This window comes from Pinus tabuliformis, chromosome 9, assembly GCF_031772625.1.
Source record: "Pinus tabuliformis cultivar Carrire ecotype Pingquan chromosome 9, CPIR1, whole genome shotgun sequence".
In the NCBI taxonomy this organism is placed as follows: domain Eukaryota; kingdom Viridiplantae; phylum Streptophyta; class Pinopsida; order Pinales; family Pinaceae; genus Pinus; species Pinus tabuliformis.
The window spans coordinates 1278127287-1278147351 of record NC_142307.1 but is presented as its reverse complement, the minus strand read 5'-3'; the positions used below and the strand labels follow the sequence as shown (position 1 = coordinate 1278147351).

The 20065-nt window shown below is 35.7% G+C and overlaps 1 protein-coding gene across 1 annotated transcript; it reads right to left on the bottom strand.

The window, feature by feature from the left end:
* Positions 1-2028: 2028 nt before the first annotated feature.
* LOC149153223 (uncharacterized) lies at positions 2029-6955 on the bottom strand. The gene is made up of 5 exons (XM_089443740.1): positions 5224-6955; positions 4199-4872; positions 3114-3986; positions 2909-3026; positions 2029-2630 (listed from the first exon to the last, which is right to left on the bottom strand). The coding sequence occupies exons 1-5, from the start codon at positions 6953-6955 to the stop codon at positions 2029-2031; spliced, it is 3999 nt and encodes a 1332-aa protein (XP_089299866.1).
* Between the last annotated feature and the right edge of the window lie 13110 nt (positions 6956-20065).

Genomic DNA, 20065 nt, shown 5'->3' with positions numbered 1-20065 from the left:
GAAATATGGAAGGAAAAAAACTATTCTTTTATGTGATTCAGTGATAATGAAAACATTTATTTGCTTGTGAAATAAATGCAAAAATAAAAACAATTCTTTTATGTGATTCAGTGATAATGAAAACATTTATTTGCTTGTGAAAGAAATACAAAAATAAATGCTTTTCTTTTATGTGATTCAATGATACATGAAAACTTTTATTTGCTTGTTTTTAATCACAACTCAATTTTATTGATTGTACTTTTAAACATTGTGTTTTAGAAATATGATAATTTTATGACAAATAACTTGACAAATGACTATTTATCAAAATCTATATATTGCAAGTCACAAGGCAAGGTCACTTAAAAGTTGTGCGTGAATTTAGTTGATATTTTTGACAATGTTTCCATGTCAGATGCTTTCACAAAATAATGTGGTTTTGAAACAAAGTTGAAAGTATTAAATAGAAATTGTACTATTATGTGTTACATGACAAGGAAGAAATAAAAAAATAAATGCTCTTCTTTTATGTGATTTAGTGATACATGAAAACATTTATTTTAAGAAACATTTATTTTTTTGGCAAATCCTACCCAATATGTATTATAATATATTGATTGAAATCTGATATGTTGTAAGAAGATGAGTTCCAAGATATGTCTCTGCTTTAAGATTGTATCATGCAAGGATAAAAAGTAGCTATCGCATTTGATGATCAAAATTAAAGTTCTGAAGGGAAATTTATACAACCTTTCAATTTAGACAAGTTCATGATGACGTCAACCTATATAACTTATGAGGAAAAATAAGTTGTCCTATACTGCTTATGTATTTTATTATGTTATATAGTGAGAACCTAAGAGCAAAAGTAGACATTTATTTCTTCGTTTATTAGACAATAATCCTCTTGGTCACTTGGTTTGCTATATTTCTTTATCACCATGACATTATCATATTCAATACATTTCATTGATCATATTCAATACACTGCATGTCAAATTTGAGCTACAAATAGTATATGTTAGGGAATATTTGGATAAGACCTTTACCTTTTCCACTTTTATTTTTTTTGATATCTTTGAAAGTTTTTATTATTTTTGTTTTATATGTAATAATACATGTTTCTAGAAAGTTATTCACTTTAGATTCTTGTAAGCTAAAGTGCTTCAGCCTTGCTAGAAAGATCCAAAAAGAAATAAATTAACTAAATAAAATTTATAACTTAATTTAAGTTACCGTAAATTTTACAAATATGAGAACCATATAAATGCATGGAATCATTGCAAAAACCAAGTAAGAAAAGTATTCAACACAATATGCATGGTTTCACAAATTATGAAGGGGAAAATGAAAATCGTTATATTGTTCTAAAAAAATCCTTTGGAGTCCAAATATAAGATTTTAAGTGTTTTATTATAAGAAAGTGTTGTCTGTGAGTGCAAATTATCTAAACTTCATGTTATTGTTGATATTTGTAGTTATGGACAAGTATTTCTACATTGGCTAGGTTTCAAGAATGCAAGAATGATCCAAAGTTGAAACTTGCTTAATTTTTTGTTTTTTTTGGTTTTTTGTTTTGTTTTGTTTTTGTTTGTTTTTTTTAACTTAGGAAAAACACATTAAGTTAATTAATTAGTGTTGGTTATTGAGTTAGGAAAACTAAGGAATGTTATTTTAATTACATTAATGAATTTGCTTTATCTCAACCATTTTTTTGTGTAAATCAGCATTTTATATTAAGACAATAATACATATTTACAAAAGGTCTGCTCGTGCAGACAGAAGACTGCTTTCCTAGTCCGAATACACCCCGTCATGACCAAAATGATCTCCTACAGAACCCCAGGGCACACCACGCAGGGCGGCAGAGAAAGTCAGGGGTTGACAAAAAAACAAACAGTGAACAAACTGAGACCCACATAGAGCCTTGGACAGCTAGAGAAAAAAAACCAAAAAAACTGACAAAACGGATAAGTTCCAAGGTCAATGATCGAATATACAGACCCATGCCCCAGGAACTCATCCAGTGCTTGCAGCAAAGACCCATTACATCTCGAGAACCACATAATTCTTGGAGGATTCCTGACCAGTCGGAGCCTTGGCTCTGCCCGCCTGAGGTAGCGATGAGAGTGTGCCCTGACTGTTGCCCGTTTTCTCCTCCGCCCTTTCCCCAACACTCATAGCTTCCTGACAAATGGAGTGACGCAGAAGACTGATCAAGACTGTTAGCTTTTTGGAAATGCTATCGAATTGCTGCTCCAGACCGCTAATTTTAAAGTCCAAGGCTTCCAAGATCGCCGCATGCTCCGCAGAAGTTACAGAAATAGCATGTTGAGCCTGTCGTGCCTGGCTGATATAATCACCTTGCATGCTTATGGCTTTTGCCAGCATCGTCTTCATCCTCCACATTTCTGCTTGCGTGCGGACATATTGGGTGGCCCGAGTTGTAGATGTTCCAGGGTCCTGGACCCACTCCATATCCTTCTCCAATTCATGCTCCTCCAAGTTCTCCTCTTCCTCAGCCACTATAGCCTCCAGCTCCTCAATCTTACGTTTTTCCCTCTGAGAGGTCCTTGTTTCATAAGTTTCCCGAGCTTGCTTGAGATCTCGGTTGGCAGAAGCATTTCTGCTGCCCTCGCCGCCATTGTCTTGAAATCAAGCACCGAACAACACCGTATTCTAAGGGCCGAGGAAAAGAGTTTCTGCAGACTAACCGAATACACAGTGGTGCTGCCGTTATTGGGGACTGAAGATATAGAGGAGAGAGCGGGTGAGTCACTTGCTGCGTTCCATCTTGTCACCTGCTGACCGCAAATCCCTTCATAATTATCCTTGCTTCGTGGTTCACACTTTCGATGATGTCTCGGATTTTTGCTCTTAAGTTTTCCCCTCTTGAACCTCTCCGATGCGTGCCAAGTGTCCATACTTTTATATGGGCGCCGACGGAACTCATACTTTTCGTTCATGGAGCTGATGGGAGTGACTCCTGCCTGCTTGTGCATTGAATGCCCATTTCCTGCCTGTCCTTCATTCTTCTGCCGACCCTTAATTCTCCCAGTAGTACGATTGATAATAATCATATCCCAATACCTGCATAGAGCGCCGTCCCTTTGGCCTTATCTTTCATTTACCATATCCTGCCTCGAGAGCAGGGTACACTTGTTTCTTACTTCCGGGCAGGTGACGTCCTGCCAACAGCTGTCCATGATGATAGTGGGGTTCTCTATACCATAATTTGCCAGATGATCCGCAACGGTATTAGCTTTGCGGCGAACAGCTTGAAAGATTAAACCATTCAAACGCCCAAGATGTTCGGCAATACTCTCTGTCACCTTGGCCAGTCTCCAATGCTGTGTAACTTTGCTTGCTTTGGCTCCCGCATACATCCTTCTCGCTGCTGTGATTGCGAGCTGGGAGTCCCCTTCTACCACTGCTGCGCCCGCCTGTAATTTCCCAAGAATTCTCAGACCCTGTTCCAGCGCTGCGAACTCCATCTCATTATTGGTTCCTTCCCCTAAGGCTCTGCTATAGATGTACTGAATTTCTCCTTCGCTGTTCCTGAGAATGCCTCTGATGCCGGCCAGACCTGGATTACCCCGAGAAGCACCATCGAAATTTAGTTTAAGGAAGCCTGAAGGTGGCCGTTTCCAGATACTTAAAGTGGTATTTATCTCCCGTTGGTGATTCACAGTAGCCGCGAAGGTTCCTTTATCCAGGTTGAAAGCTTTCAAGATTTGTAAGTCCCCAGTTGATGCTTTAGTATCTTGTTCTGGTCTTCCTTTGACAAGAACCAATTGCCTGATATTTTGTATAATAATTTCTATAGAGTGATTTATATTTCTGGTTTCGTTTAAGAATACTCTCCTATTCCTTTCCTTCCAGATTGACCATGTAATGAATCCTGGCATGGTTTTCCAAATGATGTTAACCAATTGATTGCTGGAGAAATTGCCTCGCCAATTTTCGATGGTTTCTTGAATGGAATCTCTTATTCTGTCTGTTTGCTGCAAAGTGGTTTCCGCCCAATTCCACAGGAGGTTTGCCAACTCACATGTGTTGAAGAGATGATTCATTGTTTCTTCTTCTTTTCACACATGGGGCATCTAGATGGGCCACAGAACCCTTTCTTTCGGAGATTCTCCCAAGTGAGAGTTTTCCTGTGCATTAGGAGCCAAAGGAAGGTTTTAATTTTCGGCCAGAACTGAGAATCCCAGACCTTGTTGCTCCATTTAACTTTTTCTTCTTGCTCCGAATCTTCGATGAAGTTTCTGGCTTCTTTGAGCGTGAAATTGCCCCCTCCTTGCTTTCCCCATCTTAGTTGGTCATTGTCTTCCGCCATTCTAATTCTTCTTTTGTTTAACAGTGTTTGCAAGTTCCTAATGTCATTGTTTGCTTCGGTCATGTGCTCTGTTTCATTGACTGCCCAAGTTCTCCACTCCTGGTCCCTATTATTAGGAGTCCAATAGTGATTCACCGTCATTCTCCCAAGCTCCTGGTAATTTCTTTGAAGACCTGCAAACTCAGGCCTTTCCAACTTGGGGAGTTGTTGCCAGGCATCCTCCCAAAAAAGGGCAGTTTCTCCATTGCGAATTTCCCAGAAGCTATTCTCCTGTATAATGTGTCGGTTTTTTCTTGCTAGGTTCCAGATCGGTGAGCCTTCTGGGTTCTCTTGCATTCTGATCAGGTGCTGTATACTATGCATTGGAGCGTATTTTTCCTTCCAATGTCTAGCCCAAGGAAGTTTGGGTTCCTTCAGCCATTTCCACCACAACTTAGCACCACAGGCCCTATTGATGGTGGAGGGGTCTAGCAAGTTTAACCCTCCCAGTTGTTTGGGCTTACACATTTTATTCCATGCCACTAGTGCCCACTTTTTCTTCTCTGAATTTCCTGACCATAAGAAAGTTCTCTGAATTATCCTCATTTGCTGAAGGACTCCTTTGGGAGCAGGAATTATGGAGAGCATATATTGAGGAATAGCTTGCAGGACTGCTTTGGTTAAGACTAGCCTACCAGCAAAATTGAGGGCCCTATGGGTCCAATGATGGCATCTTTTCTCCAGGCTTGCTAGGATCTTCTCCCAATGAATTTTTTGCCAGGGTTTATCAGTTAGAGGAGCTCCTAGGTACCTAGAGGGCAGGCTGCTTCTCCGGAAGCCTAGGATGGTAGAGAGATTTTTTTGCACTGCTAAATGAGTATTGAAAAAGAAGATGGTGGATTTAGATAGATTAACTTCCATACCTGAAGCTTTGCTGAAAAGATTGAGGATCCTTTTGTAGCCCAAGGCTTCTTTGACTGTGGGAGTACCATGTAACATCGTATCATCAACAAATTGTTGGTGAGTGGTCGCTGGAATGGAAGGCAGGGGCTGCAATCCTTTGATACTTCCTTCCTCTTTAGCGCTGCGAATGAGTCTACTTAAACCTTCCATCAGGATTACAAAAAGGAAAGGTGATAATGGGTCTCCTTGCCTGAGCCCTCGTGAGGGGGAGAATTGATCGGAAGGGGCACCGTTTACCAGAATAGAAAATTTAGTAGATTTGATCAGAGCTAAAATCCACACTATCCATTGATTGGCAAAACCGAAAGCTTTTAAAATTGCTTCCAGGTAATTCCAGTTGACTTTGTCATAAGCCTTTGATAAGTCAAGTTGCATCATCATACCTGCAATCTTTCTGGAGTGAAGAGTATGAATCATTTCTTGAGCTAGTAAAATATTGTCCAGAATTTGTCTCCCCTCAACATATCCCGATTGCTCTTCAGAGATGAGGCCCGGAAGAATTGGTTTCATTCTGTTAGCTATGACTTTAGAGATAATTTTATATATAACATTGCACAAAGCTATAGGCCGAAATTTTGCCGGGGTGTTGGCTTCCTCTTCTTTTGGAATCAGGGCAAGGAAAGTAGAATTGAGGGACTTGAGGATTGAGGCAGAACGCCGAGAGTCTTCCACAACTTCCCAGACCTCTGTTTTAACAATGTCCCAGCAAGCCTTGTAGAAGTTGATGGTAAAACCATCAGGCCCAGGAGCTTTATCATTTGGCATATCCTTCACCGCTTCTTCCACCTCTTCCAAAGAAATTTCTCGAGTTAGTGCCAGGTTTTGCTCATTAGTGATTGTCTTGGGGATGGATTTGATGAGTTCATCAATTGCTTCTGTCCTGTCAACCTCTGGCTCTTGAGCTATGCTGCTGAAATGCGTAGTAAGAAGGGTTGAAACTTCTTGATGTGTCTGTAGAATGGCTCCCTGTTCATTTTTGAGACTGAGGATTTTGTTAGCTCCCCTGTGGTCCATTGCTGATCTATGGAAGAATTTTGTATTTTGTTCCCCTTCCTTGAGCCACTGAATCCGGGACTTTTGTTTCCATAGGGTTTCCTCTTGTTGGCAACGAAGCTGCCATTGCTGCATCAACATTTTTTCTTTGTTTACTGTTTCTGGATTAATATCTCCAGTGATCCAACCTTTGTGTATCTGCTCTAATTGCTCCTCTAATTTGGCTTTTTCTTTGAATATGTTCCCAAAGACTGTTTTATTCCATATTTTGATCTTGTTTTTGATGTATCTCAGTTTGCCTTGTAATCTATACATTTTGGTACCTCTGATGTCCACCGGTTCATTCCACCATTTTTCAATAAGTTGAGTGAAGTCCGGATGGGTGAGCCAAAATTTCTCAAATCTAAACGGCTTGTTTCTTGGAGTGCCCTGGATAGCAGCAATCAGAGAAATGGGCCAATGGTCTGACCCTCCACTAGGGAGTATATCTGATTCTACTATAACTCCCTCCAACAGAATACTTTCGGAGATTAGAAATCTGTCTAGTCGAGAAGCAATTTGTCTTTCACCTCCCCTTTTGTTATTCCAAGTGTAAGCCCCACTCTTGGGGTGGACATCCACTAGTTTAGCTGTTTTGATGAAATCTAAGAAAGCTTCAGAATCTTTGTTGAGTTTCCTTATCCCTCCTTTCTTTTCCATGAGGGTAGTTATCATATTGAAATCCCCTCCTATGACTGCCTTCGCTCTGGGATATCTTAGCTTCAGATTCAGCAGAGTTCTCAGAAAAAGAAACTTCTCTTCTAACTTCTGAGGCCCGTAGACATTAGTACACAAATAGGTTTCCGAATTTCCTACCACCTGAGCTTCTACAGCTATGAAAGATCTGGTCGCTTCAGAGGAGAGGATTTTGATTACTTGCGGATCCCACAGGGTGATTAATCCTCCCTCCCATCCATGGCTGGCAGTTTCCAGGTATTCCATATGTTTGCCTAATTTTTTGCTTACATTATGAATAGTACTACTTGCACATTTGGTTTCTTGCACAAATATAATGTCTGGTTTTTCCTTTTGGACCTTCTTCTTTAAAAGTCGCTGTTTTATTTGGCTATTAAGCCCTCTAGCATTCCAAGAGATGACTTTCATTTTAAAACAAGATTTAGTAGTTTAGAGAAAAAACTTCTAGAGCTTTCATCTTACCAGAGTTTAAGAGCATTTGTCCCAATTCCTGCAGTGCCTCATTATTGGTTCTGCGCCCTCTCTTTTTCCTTTGTTTGGAGCTTGTGGAGGTTTGAAGTAGACCTTTTGTTCGGAGTCCCATTCCTTTGGCTATGCCCAGGTTCTTGCTTTGCATTTCGATTTCTTCTCTTTGTCGTGCTATTAGTATATCATTAATTCTCCTAACTTCCTCTTCCGATATGTGTTCCATCCCCTTCTTTTTCCAGTTTTCCACCATGTCTGGTAGATTAACTCCTTCTTGCTCTAGTATGTCAGTAAGTTCCATCTCATCACTTATGAGCATTTCTGAGTCTTCATCTACCCCTTCTGTTACCTCTTGATTCTGTAGTATAATGCTTGGAGGATTTTTCTCCATTGTTTTAGTTTCAGGCTCTGTTGTAGTTTTGTTTGCTTCAGAGGTGTTTTGTTCCTTATTATTGTCCTCTGATTCGGTCTCAGTTTCCAGAACTTCGAAAGCATTGCTAGTATTACCTTGTGATGTGCTTGCTTTGGTCGGGCGTTTCCTGTTGGCTCTTTGTCTCGCTCTTGGTCGAGTGAAGAATTCCCTGTTCTTCTCTGCCTTATCTACCTTAAGGTCTTCCGCTGTTTTATTTAATGGGCATTCTCTGATTAAATGTCCATGCTCATGACATTTTCTGCATCGGAATGGGATTTGCTCATAATCAATGGCTTGGAAATAGTCCTCATCCCTATATTCCAGCCACAGTCCCTCATGCAATGCCCCCGACACATCCATTTCCACACAGATTCGGGCACAGGAGGTGTATCTTCTCTGCAGAGTGGCTTCTGAAGCTTTGATGAAGGTCCCTAATTTATCACCTATTTGTTTTAGAGCTGCATATCCCCAATAGTCTATTGGCAGGGAGAAGAGGCGTATCCAGACAGGCACCTGCTTGAAGGTTTCTTTTTCTGGCACAAAATTGGGCTTCCAAGGCCTAATGTATAGGCCCGCAGAAGCGAAGAAGTAAGGTCCGCCATCAAATATTCTATCCTTATCCTCTAGATTTGAGAAAACAACAGTGAAAAAACCTTTGGCTCCTAAGTGCAGTCTAACATCACCTTTGGGTTTCCATTGCTGCTTTATCCATTGGCACAACGCCCTTTCTGTTGGCCAGAGTCCCATGAACTTGCAGATCACTGCATGTTCGGTCATGTGATCCCGGTAGGCTTGAATTTCTGGGTCTGTTATCACCACCCTTAGGGTTTCTGCCGCCTTAGGTTTACATGGGCCTTGAGTCTTTTTGCCATTGAATGTTTCTGTTTTGTCTCCTTGTTCCTCGTTCTCTTTATTCAGAGCCCCTTCTTCTTCTTCTGTCTGCTTCTTTTCTTGTTTGTTTTCATGGGCGGGATGTGCTTGCGTTGCCTTCTCCCTGCCTCTGTTTTCTGTTCGGCCACCGTCCTCCTTTCCTTTCAGCTTTTGAGTATTGTGTTCCTCCTTGCCCTCATATCTTTTCCTTCCCTTGCTGGTCCCGTCCTCTTTCTGTGACCTTTCATACCCAGCTATTTGCACACCTTCCTGTGCTGTCTGTTTGTGCATCATTATTTGTTTATAAGATGGGGTCCCTATGGACCCCTCGTTTACCATTTGTCAGGTCAGGATCTGTCCTCTTCTGTATAGCTCTGCCACTCTGACCCTGTTCTTTTCCAGTTTCGAACCCTAGATCTGAAGAGTCCGTGAACTGCAAACCCCCGTTTTCACCAGGTCGCGACCATCCTCAATCCTTGAGCTGGGGTTCTATTTTCAACCTTAAAAGAATAAATAGATTGCTTTATCTCAACCATTGATTTCAAGTGGATTTGGATTTAATTCTAGTCATTCATCACTTTGGATATTAGGGTTATGGATTTAGTTCATTGAGAAATTATAAAAGCAAGCCTAGGGAGAGGTGAGAAACAATTGACAAAGATTTGAGAGCAATTTTCTCTCCTTGAGTGTGATACTCAAGCCCAAGAGAAGAAAGATGAGCATGGAATTTTTTTGTGGTAAAGGAGAACCCTAGCATAGGTCGTACAACAAAAATAGGAAGGCCAAACCACTCATGCAAGTGTAAGAGGGCATAGGAGCAAGTTGTGGCCTCGCACGTGTTGCAAATCCCTAGTGCAATTTATATGTGTGAGAAAAGAAGGTATAACGTGCGTAGGTCACATGCATGGGTGATACAACCATAAGCGTGTGACTTGATAGGTGCAACAAGAAGGTTGGAGGGTGTTGGGGTCAATCCAATTTTCTTTAGGGCTATACAAGTTGTTTAGGTGCTCGATTTATTTCAAAAAAATTGTTGTTGCTTGTAATTTTTGCAGTGGGCCAATTTTGGTTAGGGAGCCCTCATTGTTATAATAAATAAAAGTGAAGGTTAGTTGGAGGACAATTTTCAGTGTCATTGATTTTAGGTATGTGTTTTTGCTATTTAGTTTTCCAAGCTAAATATTCTAGTGCGTTTTATTCAATAATTGGATGTGTATATCTATATATATATATATATATATGCATGTATCTTTTTTAATTTCTGGGTTATAAAAATTATTGGGAATTAAAAGCAGATCTAAAATTTAGAAATAAACATGTTATCAAAGCTTCAAATTTGAAAAGGAGTAATTAGAATTTATACATGTTTATAGCGAATTTAAATTTCTGGCAGCAAATTTTTCAATAAAATTTATGATTTGGGAGATCGTTACAATTAGGTTAAGATTTGGGGACAAGTATGAGGGCACATTTAACTTTATTCCCTAGAATGCAAACGTTACATTGATCCTATTGGAGAATGGTTTATGTTGATGATCATGTGTCACTTTTAAGCATGTCACTAGTGAAAACAATTTTGTATTTATCTTGCAATTGAATACTGACAGCCCAACAATCCATCCATGAAGAACCAAACCTCATGGCCAACACATTCATCAATAATTTGTTCAATGAATGATGTGGGATAATTGCCTTTGGGACAACCTTTGTTTAGATAATGAAAGTTAGTGTAGGAATGAATAGTGCCTTTTTTTCATAACGAGCACTGGGTTAGAAACCAGAAAGGTATAAGCGACAAGGAATATGAACCTAGCTTTCTAGAGATTATCTATTTTAGCCTTGATGACATCTCTTCTAGTGGGGTGAATAAGCCTTTGCTTATGACAGATGGGAATGGCATCTGACCATGTGTCAATTTGGTGTCAATAATCGATGGATCAAGTCTAAGTCTCATAACAGGACCACGTGAAGACATCTTAGAATTCCTTAATCAACTTTATGGAGGAGGCAATCTCTTTGGGTGAACAATTTGCCCCTAGCGAGACATATTCCTCGATTCATACTTTCGTAGAGATATTCACTTGAATAGTTGGTGAAATCTTGGCCATATTCCCCTCTTCAAGGACATCTAGAGTGGGGATGTGGTTTTTGAACCAATCCACTTAACCATGAATGAATTCTTTCGATTCCACAATATAATTGTTAACGAGACTTGGTTGTTGTGGCAAAAAGTAGGAACAATGATGCATTTCATCCCATGGATAGTCTAGTGTGGTAAGGAACTCCATGATGTCTTCATCTGAATGAAATATGGGGAGACGAAACCTTGAGGTACCACTTCATAGGAAAGAGGAAGTGAATCTTGAATCATCATAATGGGAATGAGAGATGTGGTTCACATTCATAACATCTACTGTGGGGGAGGAAGACTACTGGACTAAAGTTCTATTTATGTTGAGATTGAAGTGACATGTGACATAGAGGGAATGCTTGTATGTTTGCGATTAGATGCCAAAATGGGATTTAGAGATGTTGATCCCGTAAGTGATGAAAGTAGAGGATGTGCATAGTATTCTCATCCATTTCCACATCAAGGGGATCAATGTTAATGATTCGTTGATTGGTTCCATACCTTGGCAGTGGAGAGGCACTAGGGATTGCAATTAGAAAAGTGGAGACTCCACTATGAGAATCTTGCAATTTTCACACAACAATAGTGTATTAGGAAAATGTGGAAGTTTAGGGCAATAAGGGAGTAATGACCATGTAACAACCCCAAATTAAAACATACAACTAATTATATCAATTTATGTGATTAATAATTAACACACAACTATTCAACTATTTAGCATAGAATTTTTGAAAAACACGAGCAAAGATGACTTACCTATATCGACGATATTTTTTGTGATTTTGGATTTGAATACTATTTGAATTTCACTAACCGCAACAAAATTTTTGGGGACGATTCTCCGCCCAACTGTAGGATCAATTGCACATAATCTTTCTACAACTAGCCACCCCCGAGCCCTCAATTAACATACTATTGCTAGGGAATCCTTTGTCTCACAATACTTTCATTTCAAATGAATAAATGAATCACTTTCTCCTCATCGTCCATTAAATAGACCAAATGGTTCCAAAGATGGAAAGGGATCTGCATGCACACATTTTATGCGTCAACATGCCAACTTTATTTATTTATTTTAAGTTTTACTCAATACAATATTTTTCTTAATTTAACTCTTTCTTTTTTATTATTTATTATTTATTTTTTTGAACTTTACTTATTTTTACTATTTTTATAGCTATTTATTTAGAACTCTAGTTTATTATTTGCTATTTATTTATTTATTTACTATTATTATTCTCTTCATTATTTATTATTTATTTATTATTATTATATTTTCTTTATTCTTTATTATTTATTTACTACTATTATCTTTTCTTTATTGTTTAATATTTATTTATTTATATATTAATATTATATTTTATTATTAGCATTGTTATTACGACACATTACATACTCCCCCTCTTTAAGGAACTTCATCCTGGAAGTTAAGTTGAATCATTTAACTTTTTATATTGTTTTATTTAGATATTTATTACTTCACGTTTTCCTTACACTCTTTGCTGAATTAGTATAACTAGTAGGCATTGAAAGTTTCCACAACACCCAAGAAATCCCAAGGAATCTCTGTCATTTTTCCCAACTTTCGAAACCAGTCATAAAGCCTCATCGGTCTATACCGTCTATACTATAGCCCAAGGTTGGCCCCAAGGCTCACGCCAAGGCTTAGACCTCATCTGCCCCAAGGTAAGCATCCAATCCTAGTACTCAATGACTCCAAGCATCTCGCAAGGTTGTCCCACTCCCTCCACACTCATTATGGTGCAAAACCCAGAGATCGAAATCCGTACACCCCCACTATACTTCAACATCCCAATAGAATATCAGGCACTTGACCTCCAATATCAGACACTTGGCCTCCTCAAGATGGTCCCCATAGCCCCTTAAGAGTTATCCATCAAGAGCTATACAAGACAAAGGAACTACTAGCATATGTAGTGTTGATTGAGTTTGTCCCCAACCCATATGGTGTTACATATTCTTCGTCGCACGTATGGGCTCCCACAAGATCATTAAATAAACCGGCCCTCTTGACTCATTTGTGGATTTTTGGCCAATCACCACATTTCAACATACAACCAATGCATTAGTTATAATCATAACATCATAAAAATAATTGACATGTCAACACATGCCATCATGAAAACATAACATCATTGTTATCATAACATTATGAATAGTAAAAACTGCATGCAATTCCACATGCTTCACATCATGAAATACCATCATAAGTTATAACATCAACATATATGCATCAAAGATATATCATGACATCACATAATAAATGAACCACATGTCAATATACATCATATCATAACATCATGATCACTGCGCATATCATATCCATCATGAGAATACAATATCATTATCATAACAAATAAATAAATAAGCACCACATATATATCATTAACCTCTCATCAAAATTATATCCATTTACCACATACCATCACATCATGAAACATCATTAATATGAGAATCATCTCAATACTTATCAGATATAGAACAATAATACACTATAAGCATTCTTATCATGGTTCATCAACAACAATCAATTTCATTGCCTAAATAAACAATGAATACCAACTATGAACTAAGATTATTCAACATCCATTTAAGGTCTAGGCTATCACATCAACACGATTAATGTGGTGTTCTCAATAGGATGTCTATTGCTTTAAATAATCATCTCCCTTCTTTCAATAAGAAAGTCCACAATTTACAGGATAGACATAGCTACACTATCAATGTGCTATAATTTTGATACAATCTCTTTACTTGCAAGTTTCACCATCTAGAGCTTTAATCACTAGTTAAGTTATTACTAGTCTTACCATTATTCCTTAAATAATTGTTTCATTTCCAATACATTGACTCATTTAATCCAAATATATAACTCATCTACGACATACCAACTTCTTACTCTTCACATTAATTGTTTTCTCATTAATCTTTAAGCCTCAACTTATCACGAAATGTATCTCCTTTACTAATGCTAGACAATTATTGTCTTTGATATTTACCTTTAAACATTTTCCTGAGCATTTTGGTTCAAAACTTCCCATCTGGGATTTTTAAAATTATATAGGTCATCATTGTTTAAATCTTCTATCATGCTTAATCCACTTGTACAAGGGATGGTTTATCCTTGGTGATTTATCCATCACACAACCACTCTTGTTGTTCACTTTAAAAGGATTAACTTATATCATTAATTTCCCATCTCAGTGTCACTTGATATCTTTTATCATAGATTCACTATTATTTAAGTTGGGCCAGGAATTCTCCCCCTTAACTTTTGACTTGCCAAATACCATCTTTAATTTAGAATCAAAAGCACTCTAAATTAATACTACCATTATCATCCACAAAAAAGTTTGTATGCCTAATGTGCTTGACAATAACTTCTTTCAATACTAATGGCACAAACTTGATAAATTGTTTTATATGAAGTCTCATTATATTGTCAATTCCCTCATGAAACAATAAGTGCAAATCAGTCCAATACCCCTCTATTAGTTGATTCTCACTTCTTTTGTCAATTTGTACATAATCCTTCTCAAGGTCTCATTATATGATTTTTAGCCACATTCCTTCTTACACTTCATGCTAGGTGATTTCTCATTAGTATACATCATCTATTTCCTTTGCCAAAAGGTAGAAAATTGTGATCCTTAAACTTTTAAACCTTTTCCTTAGTCTATCACATGTCATCCTTACTGAGTTGCGAGTGTTTTTAGTTTACAATTCCATATCTTGTCACCTTAAAATTATATAGGTTATCACTATGACCCTCTAAGTCATTCCTAATCATCATTCATGTTGCTCAATCCACTTAGTGCATATCCTTAAGAGAGCTTCCCATTAAGAGAGAGGCATTCCTTCACTATCATCACATTAGTCGGTCATAGGCTTTATTATTATTATTATTATTATTTTTGTAGTTCATCCTAGCACTTCAATGCTACTCACTAGGTATACGCTCCAAGGAAGTGGTCTAAGCTTTAATCAACTTCTTTAATCTAAGAATTTCCATATTAATGTTATTCAATGGGGAACCTCCCTTAACTATCAATAATAGTTGACTAAGTAGGAGATTATTTTGTTTATGCTCAGGTGCTTCCTCTTTTCCTCATTATGTCTTCTTGTTACCATGCTATGGGTGTTGACTTGGTCTAGTTACAACATACTTCTATGGCTCCTTAAAATGACCACCATTAACTTCATTAACCAATATTATGACTATTCCAAAATCTTCCATCATTTTTAGGATAGGCTATTGCATCTTTTTGATTTCTTACTCTTTTTTTTTTGTTACAAATCGAAATCTCATATTTCATTTGTGAACATCCATTCAACTTTCCTTAAAACCCATTATCTTGGGTGAAGTATTTATTTATCATTATTTTGTTTTCATCTCATCCTTATTACTTATCAACAAGTTCATCATTTTCCCTTCCTTCATAAGGTAACTTTATCCAAATATCACTGCTAACATTAGGAACTAAACCTTGAAAAGTCTCCTTCCTTTCTTAAAATTGTTGTCTCTTTATGCTTACATTTTTTTGTCATCTCATTCTAATAATAGGTGTATTGTCCTTCCATGTTGGTGGCATACTATCTTAAAGTATATTGCTTCCAATTTTGACTTCCTTTGACATGTACTTTCAAAGAACTATATTATTATTCTCTCAACTTGATCAAATTATAATTTCTCCATATCTTGCATGAATAGCTAGTGTCTTCATTACTTCTTTAGGTTATCTCGACTTTTTTAGCATATTACATGATTTATTACTACTTCATATCCAATGGCCTCTTCTTCATATCATGGTCAAGCCCCTAACTTTATACTATCTAACACATATGACACATTTTGATGTGTATCATGTACTCATCAATGTAGGTCAACAAAATTGGGTTAACTCCTTAATTTGATTATAAGTTCCAACATGCTATAATAAATGTGCCACAAGGTGTCATAATCCCACTTAAACTAATTATAAGTTACTTTGCTTCTTTCCCTCACTTCATAACATATGTTGAGTTTTGAATTTTTGTGTCCAACTAAGAAGTCTTGTTGCAAAGGTCACAACAACTAACCATACATACAACCTTGGATAAAAAGAAAGAAGGAAAAATGAATTTTAGTGCATGTAGAAGAGATCTAGGTTAAGGTGGCACTATTTGTTCAAGTTGATCAATTTGTTCTAATACCATTCTTCCTCACTTCCAAAGGTGATGGCTTGAAGTGAGGTTGACCCAAAAAGCTATTCACATTTCCAATAATAACTATGAATTCATCTTATATTTTTCTTAATTATTCACATCAATATGGTACCAACCTAGCCATACCTTGATAAAATTAAGGTTACTATACCATATATGTATTGCTAGGAAAATCAGATTAACAATCCAAAATAAAATCAGCCTCTTAATCTATCTTAAACTAATATAATCTATACACATAACTAATAATATAATAGTATAATTACCACTTATATTACAATTAAATAGAAAATTCCATTTAATTTCAAATTATATAAATACCATATCTAGATTTTGTTCATTTATTATACATCTAATTATTATTAAAACTTAATAAGAATTTAGATCAATACAACTCGAGTGGTTCCCTTGAGTGAACTTAATGGTTAAGAGCATGTGTTTCCTCCTAAAAGGTCATAAGTTCAAAACCAGAGGGGGCAGGGTATGTATGCCTTAATATGCTTAGCGATCAAATCGCTCCATGGAAGTGAGTCCCTTGTCCCATAAACAAGAAAGTCTCATACACCAGTTTACTGTCTGGCTTAACCATAACCTTAAAATTAAATAATAATAATAATTAATATATTAAATTATTATCTATTACATATAATTTTTAAATATTCATCTTTATTAATCACTTATTAAATATTAAATATAATATTTAATAATCTTATATATCATTCATTCCCTTATAATTTAATTCATAAAAAAAATCAAATTTAAAATTTATAAATAAGTTATTACCAAACCAACACAAATTGATAACACGACGGATGGTATTGTTATTTAATATCATAACAACATGATACATGTGGGACATTCTTGCAGAGTACCCAAAGATTTGCAACGATCCAACATTAAAGTTTATTTAATGTTCATTGAGGCTCCCCTCACTACGGCGATTATTGTACGACTATATCGTAAAAAATTCTATTGGCTTCGGCCATATTGATTGTAAAAATCTATAGGCTTTGGCCATATAACAATTTTTCTCAAAAGAAAAAAAAATTATTTAATGTTTCTTTAACTTAAAACGTCTCAATAACCATGACCATGCAAATTATATAAACGGCTCACAATACGGCTGTATGAATTTCCATATGGCCATGAAAATAAACGAAACATAATTGTAAAACCAAAACGAATATTTTTTAAATTCATTATACAATTACATTAATTAATACTAATAAAAAAATCATTATATAATTGTATAAATTAATATATAAATATTGTCAGGTGTAATATTTTTGAATAGTTTTTCAAACATTATCTAAAGTTTCAAAATTCAAAATCAGCTTGGAATAGCTAAATAGAGATGGAACTAATTTTTAGAGAGAGATGAATATTGATTTAATTGAGATTCAAAATCAGCTTGGAATAGCTAAATAGAGATGGAACTAATTTTTAGAGAGAGATGAATATTGATTTAATTGAGATTTTAATATGGTATTAGTGTGAAACGTTCTTGCATACTGATGGCACGAAAAGAGTTTTCACATTCTTCTTAGGAAGTCTCCAAATTTACTTAATAAAGTATAAATATTTAAGAATTCAATTTTGTTTTTTCACTTTCACAAAATATATAACTATTAACCCATGTGTTTATACTCAACCTTCAAACCTAATAAAGTAGACATGTGTTTATATTTTTATCAAATATATGGTTTATAATAAATATTTATAAGATTATATAGTAAGAATTAAATCCAAATAAAGAAAATAATAATCATTTGTTTAATTAATAAAACCAGACTCAATTAATTATGGATATGATAATCATAAATTAAATCCAATTGAGTAAGTTGTTATAAAAATATTTACTTAAATTAGACATTGAAATAATTTCTTAAGTATTTATAAAATTTTAAATATCACATTACACATGTAACCATTAGTACATAATCTATTTAACATAAGGAATATGAAAATTGGTAACTTGAGAAAGAAACCAAGTTCACAATGCAACTATATTCAAAATTATTACAACTACATTTAATGGCAGCATGAACAAAGATAATAAATAATAAATACATCAAAGACTACTACTTTTTCTTGCCTAAATGCAATTATCTTGTTATTGCAAGATGGGATATATGCAATTTTGATTCTTCTTTGTTTTTTATTTCAATTCAACTATATTTAAACTAAGCGACATGTACTAGCTGCTATGTAGCGCTTGTTCTTTATGGATTCAATTTTATGGAGAATAGAAAAACCATTTTTTAAAATTTGGTAAACAAATTTAGTATATCTCTTAGGCTAAACCAAAGACTTAATTATTTTCTTACTAACCCGTAAAACAAATGTGAACAACTTATACCAATATTATCTCTTTGATAGATAAATAACAACATTCAACCAATAAAACATATTAATTGATATTATTAACCTATTTTTAAATTCCCATATCTGACCTGCACAAATTCCAAATATAACATGCAACTCCTCATCCATATTCACTATGCATGTCAATGCCACTTTTATAACTCAATTTGTTTTTTAATAACTAGTCCAAATTTTGTGTGGGGAAGGAAGAGAAGGAAGGATTGTGGTTGACCTAACGTTCAGCTTGTGTGAGGCACATCTTTCCATTGTTTGCATACCAGAGGCCGAGAGGAGACTGAGTATCTCAACCAATAAACTAAGTTTAGGAATCAGACTTCAAAAGCAAAGTGAAACTCCTAGGGATTTGAACCAAATACTTTTCTTAAACCTCATAAATTATGTTAATATTATCGTTATTCATAAAACGATGGAATAACAAACAACTTGCATTTATATACACAAAATTTAACGATGGTTAACAACTTGCATTTATATACACAAAATTTAACGATGGTTGTCAGGTAGTTATGTGGTCTACGCCACTTGTCTCGAGTTCGTTGATTTTAATTCCAAATTCTATTACATAATTTACACTAGGAGGCCGTTTTCTGATGTGTACAAAGAACATAAACTAAATTCAAAACACTTGCAACTATATCTCATTTTTCACGACAATTAACTAAGAGAAAATTTATGCAAACAATTCACTACGAAAATCACAATCGGTCATTGCATGTTAAATTGTTAGGCTTTTAGAACGTTAAGAATACAATTAACTAAGAGAAAATTTATGCAAACAATTCACTACGACAATCACAATCGGTCATTGCATATTAGATTGTTAAGCTTTTAGAAGGTTAAGAATACAATTAACTAAGAGAAACTACGAAAATCACAATCGGTCATTGCATATTAGATTGTTAGGCTTTTAGAAGGTTAAGAATACCAATGACAAAACTATTTGATTTCTGAACTAAAACAAGTAGAAATGAATCATAGTTTTTTTTTTTTTTTAATAACAAAAAATATAACTTATAAGTATTAGTGGACAAGAACATAAAAATCTAAGGGTTTAGCAAAGTTGAAGTCTGGATGATACCATATGTAGCAACCTCAAATTAAAACATACAACTAATTACATTAATTTATATGATAAATAATCAACATATAACTATTCAACTATTTAGCATAGATTTTTTGAAAAACACGAGCAAAGACGACGTACATGTATCGATAATATTCCTTGTCATTTTGGAATTGAATGCTATTTGAATTTCGCTAACCGCAACAAAATTTTTGGGGACGACTCTCCACCCAACCGTAGGCTCAACAACACATAAGTTTTCTATGGTTGGCCACCCCTGAGCCCTCAATCAACATACTGCTACCAAAAAATCCTTTGCCTCACAACACTTTCCTTCCAAAGGAATGAATGAATCTCTTCCTCCTCATTGTCCATAAATAGACCAAACGGTTCCAAAGATGGAAATGGATCCACAAGCTCACATTCCATGTGTCAACATGCCAACTTTATTTCTTTATTTTAAGTTTTACTTAATACAATATTTCTCTTAATTTAACTCTTTCTTATTTTATTCCATTTTTA